At 49.1% G+C, this 21,564-nt stretch overlaps 5 protein-coding genes across 5 annotated transcripts; 2 read left to right on the forward strand and 3 right to left on the reverse strand.

Annotated features, from left to right (window-relative positions):
• Nucleotides 1-2,313: 2,313 nt before the first annotated feature.
• On the reverse strand, nt 2,314-3,924 carry ABOM_002072 (flavin-containing monooxygenase; the record flags this gene model as incomplete). Its single annotated transcript, XM_022529202.1, has 1 exon — nt 2,314-3,924. One exon carries the CDS (start codon nt 3,922-3,924, stop codon nt 2,314-2,316), a length of 1,611 nt encoding a protein of 536 aa, XP_022392420.1.
• A 6,188-nt stretch (nt 3,925-10,112) lies between these two features.
• On the forward strand, nt 10,113-11,709 carry ABOM_002073 (sugar porter family MFS transporter; the record flags this gene model as incomplete). The annotated part of the gene is made up of 2 exons (XM_022529203.1): nt 10,113-10,314; nt 10,367-11,709. 2 exons carry the CDS (start codon nt 10,113-10,115, stop codon nt 11,707-11,709), a joined length of 1,545 nt encoding a protein of 514 aa, XP_022392421.1.
• A 3,723-nt stretch (nt 11,710-15,432) lies between these two features.
• On the reverse strand, nt 15,433-17,131 carry ABOM_002074 (MFS transporter; the record flags this gene model as incomplete). The annotated part of the gene is made up of 4 exons (XM_022529204.1): nt 15,433-15,945; nt 16,017-16,309; nt 16,378-16,431; nt 16,504-17,131. The coding sequence occupies 4 exons, from the start codon at nt 17,129-17,131 to the stop codon at nt 15,433-15,435; spliced, it is 1,488 nt and encodes a 495-aa protein (XP_022392422.1).
• Nucleotides 17,132-18,257: 1,126 nt separating this feature from the next.
• ABOM_002075 (uncharacterized protein) lies at nt 18,258-18,784 on the forward strand (the record flags this gene model as incomplete). Its single annotated transcript, XM_022529205.1, has 2 exons — nt 18,258-18,431; nt 18,551-18,784. 2 exons carry the CDS (start codon nt 18,258-18,260, stop codon nt 18,782-18,784), a joined length of 408 nt encoding a protein of 135 aa, XP_022392423.1.
• A 390-nt stretch (nt 18,785-19,174) lies between these two features.
• ABOM_002076 (flavin-containing monooxygenase) lies at nt 19,175-21,255 on the reverse strand (the record flags this gene model as incomplete). Its single annotated transcript, XM_022529206.1, has 4 exons — nt 19,175-20,068; nt 20,121-20,257; nt 20,307-20,560; nt 20,618-21,255. 4 exons carry the CDS (start codon nt 21,253-21,255, stop codon nt 19,175-19,177), a joined length of 1,923 nt encoding a protein of 640 aa, XP_022392424.1.
• Nucleotides 21,256-21,564: the final 309 nt, after the last annotated feature.

Raw genomic sequence — 21,564 nt, forward strand, 5'->3', positions numbered from 1 at the left:
GATGGAAGCCGGAGTGATTATGGTACTACTAATCTATTCAGTACAGTATTCGGCCTCTTTCACGTCACAGTCACCATCTTCTGTCATACAACCCGGGCCAGTGCAGATACTATCCTTGGAGCTTGGGCCGGAGCAAGATACTATATAGCAGTGAGGCCTAGTACAGACAAAATCAGTACCTGAGCACTGTGGGCCCAGGCAGCCTCAAGAAAGACACAGTGGCCCGAAGCAGCTCCGGGAATGTTTATTGCAGTTCTTACCAACACACCCATGGTCCTGGAATAGCGGAAGAAAATTCGAGACGTGCTAGTGGCGTGTTGCTCAAACGGAGGTGAGAAAAGTATACCAGACATCATGCCGAGGGCGAAGACGGTTCAGGACGTATCGTACTCTGCCGAGGTGTCGTAGCCGTTTCGTCTTCGTGCACCATAAGAGCAGCCTAACAATGGGAGCGGCAATTGGCCACGAGAGGCTGTGATGAGGCTTCAATTTGGTGTCAGGAAGTTGACGATCTCAGGTGTACATACTTAGGTATATAGTTCTCGTATACCGCACATGGCTTCGGTAAGGGGTCAGTGTAAATGAATCCCAATGTCACCATCACTCTACCTGTATACACCAAGCTGCTCAACGAATCAATATAACTCTGGCTCCGCGCGTTATGTTCGCCGGCGTGGTCGGCTGCGGGCCGCATGTTGGATTATGATTTAATATTACAACAACACTCCAATTGATCTCTGCTCACAGTGATGGACATCACACAAAGAGTTGGCTAGTAATTGTCTAGCTAGACCCTCCGTTGAGTCAGAATGTATGAACGGGCTTTAGCTTCCTAAGTGACCTTACAAGTGCCGCCGACCGCTACTAAGGCCGAAGCACAGAGGCCTAGGATCTTTTTAGATAGCGACGCTTGGGTCTTGTACGTATGTCACGTCAGAGGCAAGTCCCATTAAGGGTATGCCCTCCAACAAATGGAGAAAATGCTCTTTTAAGGAGTGACATATGACTACTTCGCGTCCATAAGACCCAGCCTGAAGTGAAGGATATACCCAGTAATAGCACGAGTATTGCGGCTCTGGTAAGAAATGTTGAGCAATTCGCTCACGGTCAACACCCATTCGCTCCGATCCATACGTGGGTACCGTAAGTTGCAGATACTGTGGTTAAAGAATTTTTGTAAGATTCGAAAGTAGTAAAATCCCATTTTTTTAGTTGTTGCTGCATCATGTATGCGATAGTGACTAGGAGTGTTCAGCACGAAATTCCAAAAAGATAGATGACAAAAACATCTGGATCATCTGGTATACCAAGAACCGAAAGAAATGGCACAACTCATGCCTGAGCATTTTTCTCTTTGCGATTAAAACATATTGTCACAGTATTACCTGAGAGTGGCGTGGCAAGGAGGATGATTATGCTGATGATCATACCGATCATTTCATTGAGTTCTTCTTGGAGTTTGGCTGGATTTGTTTCCTTTGCATGTGTTAGAAGTCGATTGAGGATTGGTAAGTCAGTTATATTCACGTACGAAGCGGATCATGTTGTTGTTAGGTCCCAAGAAATTTATTAGGCGCACTTTAGGTAACCATTTCAGGTCTTTAAGAAAATGATAGATTGTAGCCGCCAGTATAAACAACAGAATGTCAACTTGGACCAGCACTTGCATGTTGCGACCACCCCTCCCCAAGGTGGCCTTGCTTCCTGATCCTAGTATATTCGTAATTCAGGAACAACGCTACGGCATATGCTCCACACCACTTTGTCCGGTATTTCGGGCAAAATGAGTTCGTGATGGTCATCCTCTGAAAGGTGTCTGCAGCCATAGAAGCTTAAGGAGGAGGACTAGCACGGCCGTGGCACAAGGTCTTGAGAAAGTGTCAATGTGGAAAGATACCAAGACGGACTGTACTGTATCAAGCCTAATAGGTGCGATCACACTTTTTCTGGTCTAGCAGTTATTTGTTTGACCGAGAGAATCTGTGAATCTGAGACCCGGGCGCCGGTTCTGAATTCTGGTGTAGTGAACCTAGAGTAACTAGTAGTGTTGGCCCATGGTTATTCCACTCTGGTGTCACATAACTACGTTGTGACCATACCTTACGCACTGACATAACTAAGAGTAATTATTGCGGTGAAGGAACATCGGGGTTGGGCAGGGACTATCATCGAGCAGGCTGAACTTGACGCATAGCAAAGTACAGTGAGATACGAGGGATTCCATGAGATGTAGTACAAAGTAATCAATGTATTGGACGTGAATTTCAACGCACATGTGAAGAATGAACATTCTGGTAGTACCACCAACGCCCATCACTGGATTGGGATGAAGCTCTTATAGCCACCCTCCCTCTCGTCGCGAAGGATCTTGCGGAATGTACCGAGACCACCCCAATAAAAGAGGACGGCCTTCTTTTTGCCCTTCACATTGGCACCAAAGATCCACGAATCGGTCTTGGTAAACAGGCTTCCCTCACTAGCCTGGGTACACGACTTTGCCCATCGATCCTCCGCTTCCTTCGTTACTTCGACCTCCACTGATTGCCTCGCGCCGTTTCGCTGCGCTTCGGCATGGGCCACGAGATCGGTAATGAATTCCACATGCGATTCAATGGACGGGGGGATATTCGCGAAGACCGTTCGGGGGCCATTCACCATGAACAAGTTGGGAAAGTCGGCCATGGCGCAGCCCATGAAAGTACGGGGCTCAGTTTCCCAGTGAGCCTGCAGCGTCTTGCCACCACGGCCTCGGATCCCCAGTCGCGAGTAGCTGCCGTCCACCGCATCAAATCCGGTCGCGCAGATCACCGTATCGAGTTCGTGGTTCACGCCATCCGCCGTTTGGATCCCGGTGGGCGTAAATTTCACAAAGGGCGTGGCTTTGACATCCACAATGTCCACATTCGCGCGATTGAAGGTCTCATAGTACCCGGAATCGCAGAGCGGCCGTCGTGCGTACAGTTCGGTCGGTTTCAGTTTTCGGGCTTTCTTGGGATCCTTGACAATCTGGTCGATCTTACGGCGGATGAAATCGCAGGCCGTTTTGTTGGCCGCTTCGCTCGTGGTCAGGTCCTTGAACGTCCAAAACATAAAGCGTAGCCCATTGCCCTTATCCCACGCCGCCTGGTAGATGCGTTCACGCTCTTCGTCGGACACTTCCAGAGCCGAGACGGTGCTTTCCTCGAATCCCATGGCAACAAAGCTCCCCCTGACTTGATCCCAGATCTGATCGTAGTTTTCCTTGAGGTAATCCCGATATTCCTCCGTCACGGGTGCATCCCCGGCGGGGACGCTGTACTGGGGGCGTCGTTGGAAACATGTCAAATGCTTCACCTGGGGTCCCAGCGCGGTGATGACCTGAACGCCCGTAGACCCACACCCAATGACACCGACCCGTTTATTGGTGAAGTCGTACTCTTTGGGAAAGTTGGAGGTGTGGTGGATCTCGCCCTGGTAGTCTTTCATGTGGGGAATATCCGGCCAGTTCTGGCGGTTGAGCAAACCAAGGGCCGTCACCACATAACGAGCTGTGAGGGGCCCATTGGGGGTTTCGATCTTCCACAACTTCCGAACCTCATCGTATTCCATGCCAACCAGCTCGGTGTTGAATTGCATGTACTTCTCAAGGTCGTAGCGCTCCACCACATGCTCGAGGTAGGCCAACACTTCGGGCTGGCGCACGTAATGTCTCGGCCATTTGTACTCGCGCAGGTCTTCGGGGTCCCAGGAATAGCGATAGACAACTGAATTGGTGTCACTCATAGCTCCTGGGTACCGATTCCAGTACCATGTGCCTCCGAGGCCTCCCGCCTTGTCGATCAGCTTGACAGACATGCCCATGTTCACGAATCGGTGCAATTGATAGATTCCGGCAAACCCCGCTCCCACGATGACGGCATCGTATATGTTGGTATCGACTGTCATGATGGGCGTAATGATGTACTTGGATGTACGGAGTATAGTGGAAAGACTATGTCTGGAGCAAAAAGGGAAAGATAGCTTGGCTGAAGATCATTGATGAAGCGGGTGACAGACTTGGATTTATATTCATCAACAATTGCTTCTGCCCAGCCGGTGTATTGCAGCACCTTTTGAAATCCGACCGGTGTATTATGGAGTCTGCCTCGACAGGGTAGCTACGATGTCTTCGTCACCAGACGGGTTTCACTTCTGTTGGCCGGTAAATGCCTACTTGGTCGGCATTTGGCGAACCGGGATATAGCATCTTGGACAAGTGCTTTTGGATTGTCTGTGTTATGTGCAGGACTACATTATATCATCTTTCTTTTTATCAAAGATGCAAATTGCTGGAGGGGGGGGTGACTGTTCGCATACTAGAATATACCTTGTACGTCGGGTAAATGAACTTGGAAGCCACTGAAATTGACCGATATACCGTCTACACTGCGTGTTCACGCACAAGGCCCCCTGCATGTATGAAAGAAAGCGTCTTGGCCACAACACCGGCAGATGTAAGCATTATTCCCAATTTGGCAGATGCTGATGAGTAGCGAACGACAATAGCACCATGGAAGGCAAGTGGATGTCTCCTTGCCGGCGCAGATCTTGAGGTATCGCTTGAGGTCATGGCCTTCTAGTAGCAGACATCACGCTTGTCCTGCCGGTTATCGAGAGGTGTCTGCACATGGAGCTAGCTGCTCTCTTCATCGCAGACGTGACACTTATCAGACTCATGAGTCTCATTTACCTTCTGTCCTGAGAGATACATGTTAGCGGTGCCTGAGAAAACCCATCTCTCGGACATATTTTTTCCTCAAGCGCCCTGACAAAACGAACGAGGAAATCCCGCATGTGCTCACTATGACTACCCGTACTTACGGATTTCCAATTCATCCTGTTTAAGGCTGACAGGGGCGAATCGTATGTCCAACCCGGCCATATTCTTCTATCTCCCGTCATGAGAAAACCGAGGTGTGCTGCAACTTCCCGGCATAGATTACACTGTAGTAAAACATAATCCAGAGAATTACGATGCTAAAACGCCCAGATACAAGGGGTAAGTAACGACTCCAAGGATGCAGGGAGACGAGATCCTGTGGGTGGTAGGGCTCTGTTGTGCCACTAGATCGTGGGCCATCCCGCGAGGGTAACCGATATAGGCGCAAGCCAGCGACACGGAATGCCCAAGCTGGAACAGTAATTTCAATTTACTAACCCTCAAACCCCTGGCGACGTGGGGTTCCATCTCCGGTGCCTGCGTTTTGGCATTCAATCCGTCATTTGAAGGCACGTGTCACTGTTGCAATTATATTTTGACGTGTTCTGCTCGGCGACAGGAATGCCTTTGATTATGAGTTAACGTTTCTTGCTTACACAGGAACTTCTCGGCCCTCATAGAATTCTGCGTGCAGTGGCTTTGATCTACGCGCAAGCAAAAACCAAACGGAATTCAATAGCATCCATCCATTATCGGATAGTCTAACTGCGTAGAACTAGCACTAAAGGCCTACAGAATTAGGCCAGCGAAAACCAGTAATGGGAAAATCTCTAGCCACAATGTTCGCCACACAAAGCCTCAACCGGTCATTGGTTGTCAACGAGGCAAGAGTCTCAAAAGTTATTCTGGCTGCTAGCATTGGGAAAGTGTCGGAGAGGGGCGGGAGCAAAGAAACAACACGGAATTTTAGAGAAGATGAGGGACTGGTCGAGACGAACAGCCAACGGTAGGGACCAACAAGAAATTACCGGGATCATAGTCCATGCAGGCTGATATTTAAGGTCTAATAGATATTGCTGTGCGCGTCGACAGCAATTCGTCTGTGTGTATTGTTTCTCCAGACTGTACCGTACCAAATACAGGGAGAGCGAAAGCCGAATACGCGGTCAACTTTGGAAAGTGGGGTAGAATTGCCATTACCCGAGATTGCAACCAATGGCACGCTAGATCGTGTTACATCGGCCTTTCCAGGTGTTTGTTCTTTACCTTTCCGTGAAGGCGGCCACCAACGTACGTCAACTGACCCGATCAAGGTACTAGTAGTGAGAACGATGGAGATAATACCAATCAGTCGCCTTTATGAGGGTGTCTCCGCTAGTATGGGGTCCAGAGCTGACTACATACCCCAACCAGGCATATTACAAACCAGCAATCATCCAATTCCCATTATTCAGGATATTGTACACTGCGCGGTTTGACCTGCCGTATGTGTCATAGACACCAACAAGATGCGCCACCAAGCACACAAATACGGGGCGCTTGGCGGCTCCGATTCCAACATGAACAGAAAGGGCGGATACATGCTCGAGCCCCGCATTCGTAGGACTAGTAGTGTGGATTACCCCGGAAGCATTAAGGTTTAGCGGATCGCTTCCCCGCTTCCAATGCCAACCTCCTTATATCATCAACCTCGAATGAGGTAGTGCCTACCAGCCTTTCCTTTCGGACCACCTCACTCGGTAATGGCCACATTTCGTTGGGACTTCACCAGCAACGTCGAACATCGGAAGCCTCACCAACCCCATCGACCGAAAGCAATGGGGAGAAAACCTCAAGCGTGCGTGCCTTGCCATGAGCGCAAGGTGCGTTGTGATGCGGCAAGGACTGGGATACCGTGCTCCAGATGCGTCATTTGTAAGCGGGCAGATAGCTGCATTGCTGTAGCGAACGGGGAGAAGAATCGAAGGTTCCATGTGCCTTGACGATCGACAGCGTTGGGATGCTGATATGAACTTCAGAAAGCCAAAGAACATCCACGGCCAAGTTCCTACTCAACGCCAACAGTCAAAGGCAGCTGAAGGCGACCTACGAAGTCATGCTTTCAATGCGACCCCGTCGATAAATCATGCCAATGGCTCCATCACGAATCACGCGACTTTGGGGGCAGATCAGAGTGACGGGCGACCGGTCAGTCATCTCAGAAATATCTCGGATTCATTTCCCACACTGACGATCATCTCAGCCAACACTGGTACCCACAAGACCACCCGAGATGTCGTTCACGACGCAAACAAATCTTCCTCCATTGCAGGAACCACTGCCTCACCGTTCGCCGTCGTCCGGGGGCAGTGCCCGAGAGGAACAATCAGCAGGATTGCCTAATGAGCAGCAGATGCGTGACGATTCGCCTGATCTAGCCCGATTGAATGGTTCATCACAGGTCGAGGAAGGAGAAGCAGACTATCATGAGGGTATCAGTTCCATTTATATCCTTAGTGAGGCTCTCGGGCGCTCGACTTCGAATAACTTGGCGGAAAGAATCCTGCGAGAAAGCCCTGGGGGGATATCCGAATTAGATGACGTTGATTCCGCCTATTTGAGACACAAAGGAGTGTACAATATTCCTGTCTCAGCCGTGTGGTAAGTCACCAACTCTCGGGGTCCCCCACTAAAAATTTTAATCCACGGAATGAACAGTGATCAATTAATTCGGCTATTTTTTGACCGAGTCTACGCGTATGCGCCTGTGTTTGATCGTGTCAGATTTACTAGGGATTATCGACAGCAGAAACCTTCCTTGTTTCTCCTTCACGCTATTCTTGCCAGTGCCATTCCCCATGCCTCCATTGAATTATTGCATGACGCTGGGTTTGACGATCATATCACGGCTCAAAGGTGCTTCTTCACCCGGGCAAAGCTACTGCATGACGTGGGAGGCGAGAAGAGTCAAGTCCGGATTCTCCAAGGCTCACTATTGCTCGCCATGTCCCACGTGTCACGTGACATGGAGAAGGATCACCGCTACTGGATTTCAAACGCGGCTCGCATCGCGATCCGGCTGGGCCTGCATCGAAGCAGGACTGCAAGCAACTTTGATCCGGACTCGCGGAAAATCTACCGTCGTATCTGGTGGGTTGTATACAGTTGGGATACGCTGTTGGCCCTGCATGGACTGGAAGCCGTGCGCTCGTTTCAACACGGCGAATTCGACACCCCGACTCTCACGAAGGATGACTGGGGGGAGGAAAATATCTCACCAGACATCGAAGACCTTCTTCGCCCTATTCCAGAATTACACAAGTCTTTTCTCATCGAAAGCTGCAAACTTCAGTTCGGTGGTTCGTATTTCCAAGCTCCCTCGATTGACAACTCTTACACTAACTACTGGGAGCAGTTGGCCGATTCTGGAAGGATTTTATTTCGTCAGAGTCTGGCTCTGCAGTTGAGCAAATCAGAGACTTCATGGCATCCTGGCGTCGCTCGCTTCAAGAAGGCTTAAAAGTATCCGATGTGCAAGATTGGAACGAAAGTAACTTTTGGGCCCTGTACCTAAATACTAGATGTTACGTTTGCGAATGCGTCATTTATCGAATGCTTCGGAGCCACCTACGCCCATCGAAGAATGCCCTGTACCAGCTCGCAGATAAGAACCTAACGAGCGCCATGTTTGAGCTGGATGTTATGCTAGGTCGAATATCAGCCAATCGAATGGCTCAATATTGCCCATGGTTTGTGTACGCCCCCCCAGTTCTTTACCTATGAATGCACATTGGCTAACGGCATCCAGGTACACCTGCGCTTGTACTGCACTAGCACTGCATATAGAGAAAGCGGTAACGACTCCAGTCAGCACTCATGAAAAATACCTCAATATCTTCCGAATCCACAGCGAGTTGGAATTTCTGCGTGAGCTTTCCAAAATGTCGTCACTGAACAAGTCGTCACTGCAAATGTTTGAAAAGATTATTCGTACCACTGGTCTCTCCATATCGATGTCTGAAGCCTCGACCCCATCAGGCCAGGAACTAGAGAGTGAGTTTGTTTTCAACCCTCCCTCGGAAACTCCAAGACGATACGCGCTACAGACAACGCAGGGACTGTGTACGGGCGACTCGGAATTTGCTCTCGGATTGAATATTCCGGACTTCGAACTGCCTTTTGACTTCCAGTTCGGCCCTCTTGGCCCTAATGATATGGTCAACGACCTAGTTGGCTCGATGGATATTGATACTGGTCAAGACTTTCATGGCATCCTGCCATGATTTTTGCTCCTTCTTTCTGCATAACGAGGGAGGCCATGTGGGAAATAGAAGCACAAGGTAGTGATTTCCTGGCCGCATTTCAGAACGAGAATATTGTATAACACATATGCCGCTGTCGCCGGGTTGAACATTTTTAGCTGCGGGGGTGTCGACTGGTGTAATCTGGACTTCCTCTTTGAACCAATGTTGATCCACGGTTTACTTACGAAATATCTATATCTCGATATTAATATTGTGAGATCTCATCGTCGAGGATGGTAGTTGGGATAACGCTTGAGAGAGCGTTTAGATCAGTGTTCGCCGACACTGCGTGGTGAATTGCTTTCAGCTTTGGACTCAGTAGACCAATCCTCAGGGTTGAATTTGTAGAGGCCTCAAATACAGCGCATTCCGGGGTATCCTAAATGGGCCAAAGTGATTGATATATTCACGTCAGTTCTTTTCTGGTCTATCGGTGAACTCAATTTACCCGATTGTTAGAAATTGAATTTATTCGGCTTTCTTTATCCTTTGGTTCTTGATTGCTTTCGGTATAGTATTCAGTGATAGGAGAAAACAGGCTTGAAAAATAAGCCGTGGAGGATCTTCGAGTGATGTTCTGTAGAATGAAGTAAAATATGTTAAGGCCGGTAATTGTAGAACCTTTGCCGACTTGGTTACTTTTTATATTTCACTTGACATCTGACGTAGGAAGTACTATAGATCTAGAAGCGAGAATATTGAATCCCTAAACGAGGAATGAGTAGAGATCCATGTCTCGTCATACGGTTCGCTGGGAAGTGAATGAAGGTAATTGACGCTGATCAACACGCACGCACTGCTCGCAATTAAGTACATATAGGTTTCAAAACAGCATTCAGGCCCAGAATATTATTGCCTTCATTTAACCCAAGAACCAGTTCTGGTTTTACCGCTCTCCCCCTAACTTACCGGAAACGGAGTCATGGCCGAAGAGTTAACTTCGTTGCATGTTTGTCAATTGCCGACGGCATTGGTATAGAGTTAACAATATTTTGGTATTCCTTTATGAGAATATAATTTTTCATGGTTAAAGGTTCTCTTGGTCGAAGTTGAATTGACAAGTAAGACTTGAATATAAATACGCGCCTGCCCATCACTACCTGACTCGCTAGTCAAGGTCGTTTCTCCGCGTCAAATTTTGATATTTGAAAATGAAGTCATATTTTGGACTGAAAGGATCCAGATTGCGTATCGCAGTCTGGATGGAGGCTTGCTTTGCGGTCATGATTTTTGGCTATAATTCCGCAAGCGCTGGTGGTGTGCTTGGGTTGCCAGGTTTCAACGAGCAATTCCCTGCTATGGACACTACCAACGTGCCGGAGGACCGAAGGCAACATAACTCTACAATACAAGGTATGTCACAGTGACTTGAAGTCGGGAATGACATCCATTCACTGAGAGACAGGCACGGTGGTTGCATTGTTCACACTTCTTGGGGCCTTTGGGGCTTTAGCTTGCATCAGCTTCGGAGACCGTCTGGGCCGAAAGCGAACTATTTTCATCGCCAGTGCTATCCAAGCCGTCGGGGCTATCCTGCAGGCGTCTTCCTTCCAGCTGGCTCAGTTCATTGTCGCTCGTATCATTCTCGGGCTCGGCACCGGAGGCTTAGTCGCGACGATTTCGTTATGGCAATCGGAGCTGGTCAAAGCAGAGAGCAGAGGTCGTCACGTTTCTGCATTTGGTATATTCGCTGGCATGGGCACCTCCGCTGCACTATGGATTAGCTTTGGCATATCCTTTGCCCCGGAATCGTCGGTCAAATGGAGATTTCCACTCGCATTCACAACGCTCCTCTCCGTCGTCGTCTGTGGGTTCATTTTTCATCTCCCGGAAAGCCCTCGCTGGCTTTGTAAGGTGGACCGGATTGAGGAAGCGAGGGGCGTGCTGGCCGCTCTCTACGACGAAGATACCCACTCCGAGTCAGTTGATCAGATCATGCGAGACATCCTACTCTCCCTCCAGATGTCCGAGAACAAGAGCCTTCGGTCGCTGCTCGACATGAAGCCACAACGAAATCTCCAAAGGCTCCTCCTTGCTGGAACTGTCCAAATGCTGCTGCAACTGACTGGCATCAATGCAATCACCTATTATGCACCGACGATCTACTCGAAGCAGCTTGGATTTCCTCCCCGTCAGGCATTTGTATTGGCTGCTGCTTCTCAGGCAGTCTTCATCATTGGATCTTTCGTGTGCGCTTATACGGTCGACCGGTTCGGTCGCCGAAAGCTGCTGCTGTCTAGCTCGATAGGGCTTACGATTTGCATGGCCTGCCTCACTGGTGTGGTCTCGAATCCAAATAACAACGCTGCTCTTCGGTCTGGGGTATTCTTTTTGTATCTTTTCTATTTCGTGGCCTCTCTTGGCTATCTTGGGCTCCCGTTTCTTTATGCCAGTGAATTGGCCCCAGTGCACCTCCGAGCCCCGGTGTGTGGGATTTCTACGGCGGTATCTTGGTTTTTCAACTTCCTGGTTGCAGAAATCACCCCTGTCGCTATCGAAAGTATTGGCTATCGGTACTTCATTCTCTGGTGTGCAACAAACGCAGCCGCCATTCCTATTGTCTACTTCTTCTTCCCTGAGACAGCGGGAAGATCGTTGGAGGAGATTGAAGAGATATTTAGATCATCCAAGACGGTTCTCGAAGCGGTTCATCTGTCCAGGACGATGCCGAGGCTCAGTCTGTCGGTTCTTCATGAGGCGGCAAAGGAAACAATGGATATCTCACCAAAGTCGGAGGAATTGGAGTAGCTTTTCCTAGGCAGTCTGTGTCAATGTGTCATTAAAGTCAAACAGCAATTTGAAGAGGTCCAAATACTAGTTCTTGTCTCCGGAACGTTGATTGCTGAAGGATGGCCTGTGTTCGATGCAGATGTCTATGGTGCTAATGAGATGAGATGATGTATTCTTTTAACCCATTCTCTCTCCGTAGCCTAATTATTAGACTAACTCTCTGTACAAATGCCTACACTGCCATACCTAGATAAATAGAGATATGATACGACTGTCTATAGTTGAAATAGAGCAAACAATGTTTGGAAGGAAGAATGGTTAGGCAACCCTCTCCGAAGCGCATGCCCATAGACCGAGGCATCTGCGTAAGCCGAGCATTGATTTCCCGATCATTCAAAGAGGCTCGTGTGCGACGATAATACTTTCTCGCAAATGTACCAGATCGGGTCATAAATAGTCACTGGCGCCGTATATCGTTAAGTGGAGAGGTAGCTAGAAAGTCACACAGTAGTCGCTCCTGGTACTTAACCCTTCCCTTCTTTTGTCTTCCAACATTTGATCGCTTGGGAAATACCATTTTCCTCTAACCCTAGTGTCGCTGCTTGGTTTCTTCTCGATCAATCTACAAGAAATGTTATCCATTCACTGGGGGGAGATACGGGCCCATCCATTGCTCACACTGAAGATCTTGTGTCTTGCTGTGCTGCGGTCTACTTGCGTTTTGATTTGTGCCATCTTTATTCCCGGGTCCCTCAAGCCTCTCTCGATTCGGAACTCGATTGCCAGAGCCTGGGTTGGGACTACTCTCTCAACACTGGGAAGCATTTTGTATAGCGAGCCTCGAAATCACCGCGAGATTTTGATTCGGAACAATGGCTTTGACGGATATGTTGTGCCATCGACAGATTCGTCCGACATACGAACTAGTGATGCGGTTATAATATTTGCACATGGCGGTGGAATGATATCGGGACATCCATTGCAATATCTAAAGACCTATCAACGGTGGGCGGCCAAAGGCCAGAGTAGTGGAAAGAAATTGGTGTTTGTTGCGGTAAAATATCGTGAGTGAAACGGTACTCTCTGGGCTCTAGACATCTGCTAACTCAATCTACGAGAGCACAGCTCTTTCAGTCTCTCAGAAATGGCCCGCACAGCGTGAATCAATGCTGGCAGCTTATCGCTGGGTCCTCCAGTGTGGAGCCTTACCCGAGCAAGTAGTTTTCGCAGGTGACTCCGCCGGAGGCAATCTCGCGATGCTCACCCTGCTCTATATTCGTGATCATGGAAAGACCTGCGGGCTTTCTCTGCCGAATTGCGCAGTCCTCATATCACCTTGGCTTGATATGACCGGTGCGAGGACCATCGGATCTCCCAATGTTCGCCACGATATTGTGTTGGAATATGATACGGCCGTTCCTATTTTGCTCGATGCGCTAAAGCCTTCTGACCTTCCTCCCGATACTCCAGAAATATCTAGCTTGCTCACACATGACGTTTCTGGGTTACCGCCACAACTGCTGATTTATGGCAGCACGGAGATATTGGCGAGTGACAGCCAAAGGTGGTATCAAAAATGTATGAAAGCCGGTATCGAGGTCACAGAGGTGGCGATGGTGGGCGAGATGCACACATTTGCCATGGGGTGGCCTATTTGCGGTCTTGAAATTCAGGCCAAGATGGATGAGATTATCTGCAAATTCATTCTGGATGCCGTCTCTTAGTCATCATATAGTATTTCTGAACCATGGAGAACGCACGAGATAGAAGGATCCTCGCTGCAGGACTATGCATCTTCGTCTTATTATATCTGCCTCTCACGCTAGATCAATGCGTAGCTACTTTCCCGAGGGCCCCCTCAAACGTGCTTGGATTTCTCGCCAGCTCAAGGTCTTCCCCTTTCCATTTTGGTGCTCGCCCTGAGCGGCCTCCGGCGATTGCTGTGGAGGTGAGTGTGCTCTGAGTATGCTAGCCTTAATAATATCGAGCCCTACTGGTGGGATCTTCATGACGGTTTCTTTCTGCGCAATGATATATCCCCCCCGGAGCTTAGTAACCTGAAGTTGCGTGGCCGATTCCGACGGTGTCATCCTGTTCGGGGCGTAAGACTTTCAAACACCGCAAAAGCCGAAAACGCCGGACAGCCGCAAAGTCTCAAAATCGCAAAATCGCAAAATCCGATGACACCAATAAAACGGAGGATGCGAGATTTCCCCAGTCCGATTGGAACCCAACTGTCAGTAAGGAAAAGTGATTATCCCTCCGATCCCCGTCTCATCTCTCACCGGAAACAATCCAACTCCGACTGAGTGGAAGGCTCACCCGCAGGACTCCGTACGGACGACATGGCTACTAATCTGCAGGATCAACCCGACTCACAGAGAACCTTTCACGAAGAGTCGGATAGATTCATCGCAATCGCAGGAGTGTTCTTCATATCGGATAGATTTTCATCCGCCTCTTACCATGTAGCGATGGTGTAACACGCCCATCTACGGTAAGTGCCGATGATCATATATATACCTCGACCATGTCCTGCGATGACCGACATTGTATACAGAATCAGCAGAACTCAATCAAACATCAACATGTCTAAACTCATCGTGATTGTTGGCGTCACCGGTATCCAGGTACATCCCTCCCCACGACATGCGACAACATACTAACACACATCCACACGCAATCTATCCAGCCCGGCCGCCCAAGCCCTCTCTCTCTCCAAAACCAGCGGCGGAAAATACCCCAACGCGCTGCACAACAACTCCAAGACTGCGCAGATCTCCATCATCAAAAGTCAGTATCCGCAGCTCGCGGAGAAGATGAGTCTTGTGCAGATCGGCCACTACGTGACGAACTGGAAGATGTCGCCGCCGTTGGCGCCGCAGAAGCAACCTGATTGGGGGGGGGGGATTCTCATTAAACGAACGTTTTTGCCTGGGTCGGTGATGCCGTTTGTCGTGACGCAGAAGGATACGGGGGCATTTGTTAAGGCCTTAGTGGTAGATCTTTCGGCTAGGACACACTCACTCGGTGTGTCGGAGTTGATGACCTGGCCGCAGTGGACGGAGCTCTGGGGGCAGGTCCATGGGGCTACAGCGTTTTTTTTCAACTGGTGTCCGAGGAGGAGTACTTCCACGGCGTTCCTGAGCCGTTGACGGTGGAGTTGGCGGAGACGTTCAGGTCTGTGGATGAGTTTGGATATACAGGGGGTGATCCGGAGGTGCAGACGGCTAGTGAGGGAAGCTGAATGTTTTCGTTATGGATATTGTTGTAATATGCCGACGTTGATTAGCTTGGTGTTGAGATTGCTGTTACTCCGATGGAGGCGTACATCAAGACGGAGGACTGGTCGTCCATTCTGTAGATCGGCTTTCTTAGATTCTATATCTTGTTTTGTCCGCGGGATATATGGGAGAGCCCACGATGTGAGTTATAGAGAGTCTTATTCTGATGAATAATATGCAAGGTGTGCTTTCATTCGTCTCCTGGTATTTGAAGAAATTTACGATATTGTAGAAGAACAACTATGTATAAGGGCATACATATATTTACCGGGACTTGATCCCTTCTATGTCAAAAGGCGTCAGTAAAGTGGGTGGTTTACTCCGGCTCCTGGTGCTGCTACTGGTCCCGCAACTCCTGGACATTAAACCCACACGCCTCCGCTTCGCTCTTACTTTTACCAGCGGGTTATGTCCGCAGCTTTCATCCTGGTCTAGGGGCTGGTGAAAGAGATTGCCTCTACACCGCAGCATTGGGTTGGGTCGCGACAGCATTCCGTCGTATCTCTTCCTCGGCCGTCTCCTGTATCGTCTGCAAGTGCTTCGCAGAAATAGCGGCATACTTGCAGCGCTTCCGAATATCGGCACCATATTTGTAAAATATGAATGGCAGTGGCATGCATGCCACCGAAACAAATGCAGGAATGGACGATGCCCAGTGAATCCCCAGTCCCTCATACATATACGTCGTGAACAAGGGGAATATGCCGCCGAAGCTATATCGTAGGATTGACATGGCGGCAATCACCGATGCGGCGTAGATGGTATAGGAGTCAATCAGGTAGTTGACAATACCCAAATAGATGAGTACCAGGCCAGAACCGAATGGAACCATGGCGGCCACACTGGCCATCCAGTGAATGGAGGGCGAATTGGTCCATGCAAACCAGAAAAAGCCAATCGGAATGGTGACAGAAGAAACCATACAAGGCACCAGGCGCGCCTCCGGTGGCGCAAAGCCGTTATACTTCTCCTGTGTTCGAACATACCGTCCATTGTCCAAAATCGCATAGCCCACGCCCGCAAACATTCCCACCATCACACCCAGGAAAGGTAGCCCCCCACACCCGGATTCCAACCTCGTCCCTGCTCGTAGACGATGGGGAATGCCGCGAAGAGCATGTAAAGGGTACCGTAGATGACCGAGGCGTAGAAAGTGAAAAGGAGAACAATCGGTTCTCGACACAACAGCACCCACGGCCGGGAAAATACCGTCTTCAGACGGCTTGTCCACGCCACAGGTGATTTGCCCACGTCCAGCTTGCTCAGATAACATTTCCCTGTTTCACGCGATAACTTGGCGGCACGCTTGCGGAGGAGGACCGGCGCATAGGTCTCTGGCACTGAGATAGTGACTACTATCCATACCAGTCCAGCACATGCAGCCAAGAGGCCTTCCACCCACCGCAACCCGCATTCATCGAGAGAAAGCCGCCGATCATTGGACCAAGTGCAGGGCCTATATAATTAATTCTCTTTGATCAGATTTCCAAAGTTCTCATGTTCGCCGAGAAGGGAAAGGCAGACATACCCATGTAGGGGGTGGATGCAAACAAGCAAAGTGCCAATCCGCGTTGCCGCGCAGGAAACATATCAGACACGACTCCACCCGCATTGGTTAAGGGTGAAGAGCCAAATGTTCCGGCGAAAAACCGAAGAATCAACAGGGTCTGGATATTGCGCGCCCCTGCACACCCTGCCAAAAAGGCAGCCATAGACAAAAATGAAATAAAAAAGGGGATTTGCCTGCCGATGCTTTCACTCAAGGGAGCCCATACCAGTGGTCCTACTGAGAACCCGAAGATAAACAGCGAGAGGCCCAAAGTGGCCACTTCGGTGCTTACTTCAAACCGACGAACGATGTCTGAGATACTGCCAGAGTAGGCAGACGAAGTCAAGGATACGATCAGGGTCGCAAAGGCCGTCACCAGTGTGATGGCCACCTTTTTAGCCATGCTGAATTGCAATGGGTTGCGGGGATCCTCGTTTAGCCACGATACAACAAAGGGGTCGTCTTTCGTGCCAGACCCAGGATAGTCGTATTCCACAATCTCCTTCGTGAGGACTTGGTGATCAGTCATGAGGCGCCAGAATGATATCTTCCGAGGGTAAGTACGCTGGGAAGCCCCAGGCACGCCGTTTGAGAGCCCACTGTGCATCGTGGTCAACCGTCGTTCACTATTCAAGATCGTCTTGTCATATGCAGGCCAGGACGGGAAGGATGTTATTCTTGGGAAAGCTTGTGCAAGCCACGAGCATTTCTAAAAAGCATTTGATCGGCTAGTCGGCAGTGCCGATGCTAGAATAACCATACTGCATGGTGGTAATGCACCATGCATAATCCGGATTTCTGGTGCATATTAACCCATGTAGGGGGTGGATATACTGTTGGCAGTGGAGTGAGAATCTTGTTTATTACATGTGGTATTTACGGCGGACTAAATGGGCTATGTAAGATTCCTCACTGAAATCTTTTGGTTTTACGTAAAGCCACGCGCTTTCTAAATCTATATACCACCGGCCCCTAAAATTCTACTAGGGCTTACAAATATTATTACTACTCCGTAGAATCTCAGAGAATCTAAAGATCTCATATTGAGCTTTTCCAAAGATATAGTACTGGTAGTCCCTAAAAACAGAATATTAATAGTCCCTAAAAACAGGATGCTGGTAATCCCTAAGAACGGGATACTGATGTCCCTAAGAATAGGGTACTGGTAGTTCCTAAGAACAGGATACTGCTAGTTCTGGAAAATTTGAAAAAGACTTTTCTGAACAGTAAAAAAAGCGGTAAATAGCTCGGAATTGGACTAGTTAGTAATCCAGAAGTTTATTATAGAAAGAATAAATATAATTGGTTAATAAGTACAGTGGAAATCTATAATATATTTAATTGGTCAATAGAGTTGCGTGTTGATATTGGTAAAGCTGGTAATATTTTACATTGTCCGGAACCTCGATTCGTAGTATTGCCAAGTATTTGCCGTGTTTCGGCAAATACAGTAGGTGGGACCATCGGTATTAATATGCCCAGGGCCAATAAGACATTTAAAGAGGCATATAAGGCTTATTATTTAGAAAAACAAGAATCAATAATGAACGAATTACCTTACGTTCATATTACCCGAGAAACAGGTCGCTTACGCCGGTTCCACTTAATTGAGCTGACTGTTAGAACGAATCTTCATAATATAATCCAGAGGGCTAAGCTAAATATGATAATCAAGACGCTTCTATTAAAATATATCTATGTAGCGTAGGGCCTAAACGGAATTCGCTGTCACCATGAGCCTTTCTTCAAAGATATTCGCTATTAGAGGAGGCACCTCTGGTGTAGGTGCTGCCACTTCTCGGCTCCTCGCAAAAAGAGGTGCTGCGGCTGTTTGTATAGCGGATGTCACCAGTCAGAACTTTGCCAATTTGACAGAGTCGATCGCCAAGGTGAACCCCATGTCCATTGTACCGAAGTGGACGTATCCTCTGTGACTGGCGTTAATAACTGGGTCGGATATATCATTGTAGCAGGTGTGCCACAAGGCACCGGCATGAGAAAAGCACCTAATATTGTCGAAGACTAGGACGCATGGAAATGGATATTTGTCGTCAGCCTCAATGGTGTCGCTCCTGTGGAACAGCCTAGGCAGCTAGCCAAAAATGTTATAGATTGGCTCAAAGTCGAGCATGAACAGTGGACCGTGCAAGAAAACAGGACTGTGCAAGCTCCCAACTTCAGTCACCGGGTGAGCCAGGAGTTCTTGTCCCGAATGGAAGGGAAACGTCAGCCCATATGCTCAAAGAGATCACGCCTGTAAAATACAACCTGGAGCCATGCGAATTTGACATATCGTTGGCTTGCTGGTTGATCTCATTAGTTAACTCCTCGCCTAGGCGATAATCAGCATTCTCCTGTCTAACTAGTGCTTGAATACATATCTAAGAAGTCTATATCTAATCCCGTCAAGATGATAGCACTTCTAGTTGCCTAAGATATCCTACTGTTTGCCAAATGAATGTCCTGATCGTAACACTACAGCCCATACTTATTAAGATTACACCTCAGCACCGAACCGAAAAAGAAAGGAAAAGAAACAATATATCTATAGACTTTCATTTAAAAAGAGGAAAAGGAAAAATTATCAACCAGACTCTGAAGAAACCTACAACCACGAGTGACTACTCCTTTCCAAAGCTCGAGGCTAGACTCAAAAGTCCGATGAAGATGAAGGCGGCGGCAAAGTGCCTTCACTCAGGCCTTGAAAATCGTCGGCGTACTTCCAAAACTCGACACTACCCCGCTGCCATTTGTCGTTATTGGAAAACGCATCCAAGTACCAGGTGGTCTCAGGGGGGTTATTGAATTCAAAGTCGACGAAGCCGCTACCCAGATAGCCGAACCGGTTGCGACTCCAATACTCAATATCGTAGTCTTGGAGGGCAGGGTGGCGGAGGGCCTCGAAAAAGGCAAGACGAGAGCCGGGCCACATCACAAGATTCCCCGTCTTGGTGCCCAGTTTGAACCAACTGGTACAAGGATCCGCCCACACGGTGCGTGGGAGGTACGTGCGTGCGTGCTCCAGGAAGTCTTCCACGGCAGATGCCTTCGGGCTGAGCCGTCGAATATGCTGAGTACGCATGGTCTTGATGATCTCTAGGAAGTGGTTGGTCAACAGAGAGAGAATCGGGAGGACGGACCCTTGCGCCACGGGGGTATAAGGTCCACCATATGTGAAGTAATTCGGGAAGCCATCAACTGCGATTCCTAGATAGCTGGAAGGACACTCAGCCCACTTTTCAGCCAACGTCTGCGTGCTATCCAGACCATGGATGGGGAAACGAGGACGGAAAGAAGTGTCAAACCCGGTGGCACAGATAATCACGTCGACCGAGTGCGCGGTACCATCTGCATCGACGATGCCAGTCTCGGTGATTGCTTTGATACTTCCTGGCAGCACGGTTGTCTTACCTCCTGTCAAGGCATTGAAATAGCCATTGTCGGGTGTGGGGCGACGACAGCCAACACTGAAGTCCCGAGGGAGCATGGCTTCCAGGACTTCTGGTTTCGATCTGAGCCTGTTCGTCATCACCCGATACGCATACTGGAAGGCATGTTAATCTTTTGTGGCGGTATAGAATGATTGGGAGCCATACAGCATTGGATTCGTCGGATTCTGCCGTGTCCCGCAACACCGTTCTGAATCGGTTGTTGAGTTCATACTCAATAGTCTTGTGGTATCGATGATATGCCATGCGGTCTCTGGCAAAGAACTCCTTTTGCTCCTCAGTATCTGAATTTCATTAGCGCTGCATCTCTTGGTTGTGGGGGAGGCAACGCACAGTCAAAATTATGGCCCTCTTTGGACGCAAACTTCTGCCCTATCGCCGCCGTAATCCAGGTTGGACTTCGCACCCAAGTATACAGCTTTTCAACCTCAGGATAGATAGCGGATACGGTTTGAATCCCAGAACTGCCAGCTCCAATGACGGCGGCCGTTTTCCCTTTGACAGGATAGTCTTCCTTGAAATTAGCCGTATGGAAAATATCGCCTTTGAAGGTTTTAATCCCCGGGATATCTGGCCATTTCCATGAGCTATCACATAGTTAGCTCACCAAATCCATACATACTTGAAGAGAGAGCGTGACATACTTGAGGAATCCTCCGCCGTTAAGAAGAAGGTCGCACTCTTCGCTCCACTCTTGGAAAATCTCCTTGTCGCCCGGAACCTCGCGTCGGACTCGTATGCACCATTTGCTACGTTCGTCGTCCCATCTCGCCGACACCAGCTGGCTTTGAAGCTGAATGTACTTCATCATGCCTTCCTCGTCGACGATGTCTCGCATATACTGCCATATCTCTTGTGCAGAAGAATAGAACTTTTTCCACTGGGGGTTGGGTTTCCAGGGAAAGCTATACGAGATACTCGGAACATCACAAGCACAGCCCGGGTAGCGATTCTCATACCAGGTGCCGCCCACGTCCGGGTTTTTCTCGTAGCACACAATACTCACCCCCAGGCCTTCCAATGCGGATGGCGCATGGTGAAGAAAGTCGATGCCCGCCGCACCGGCGCCAATGACCACAATCCGAAAGGACTTCCCTTGCGGGGGCTCATTGATCATATGGTTGGAGACCACATAACCACGGCTGCTGGGTTGGTCCCATTGCGGGTAGTGGACCGGTCTGTCGACGGAGGAAGGGTGCGCTCCCTGGGAATTGCCACCGAGAGCTGCGTCTCCCGATATGCCGTAGGCTTCGAAGATTGGGTTTCGATGACTGTCCTTCATGTCGCCAGCTCGAATGGATGGTTTGGTTAACATTGCAAGGTGTTGAGGATTGAAGGGGTAGGGACCCTCAAATATCAAGACTCACGCACTCTACTTGCGACTTTACTTTGCAGTTGCTTGTTTTCCTTCATAGCGGGTCGGCTTTCTCTTTCACGCGGGGAAAACGATTACTTGGGCATCTCAAATTCCCGAGGGAGTTACTGTCTAGTTCTCGGAAAATCCGCCAATTCTTCACCTCCACCATTCCACGCTCAGTAAAATCTCCCATCCACGTGGGTCTAGTTCCCTCCCCTCCCCCCCCCCCCCCCC

Source organism: Aspergillus bombycis (genome assembly GCF_001792695.1).
Source record: "Aspergillus bombycis strain NRRL26010 chromosome Unknown contig00014, whole genome shotgun sequence".
Classification (NCBI taxonomy): Eukaryota; Fungi; Ascomycota; class Eurotiomycetes; order Eurotiales; family Aspergillaceae; genus Aspergillus; species Aspergillus bombycis.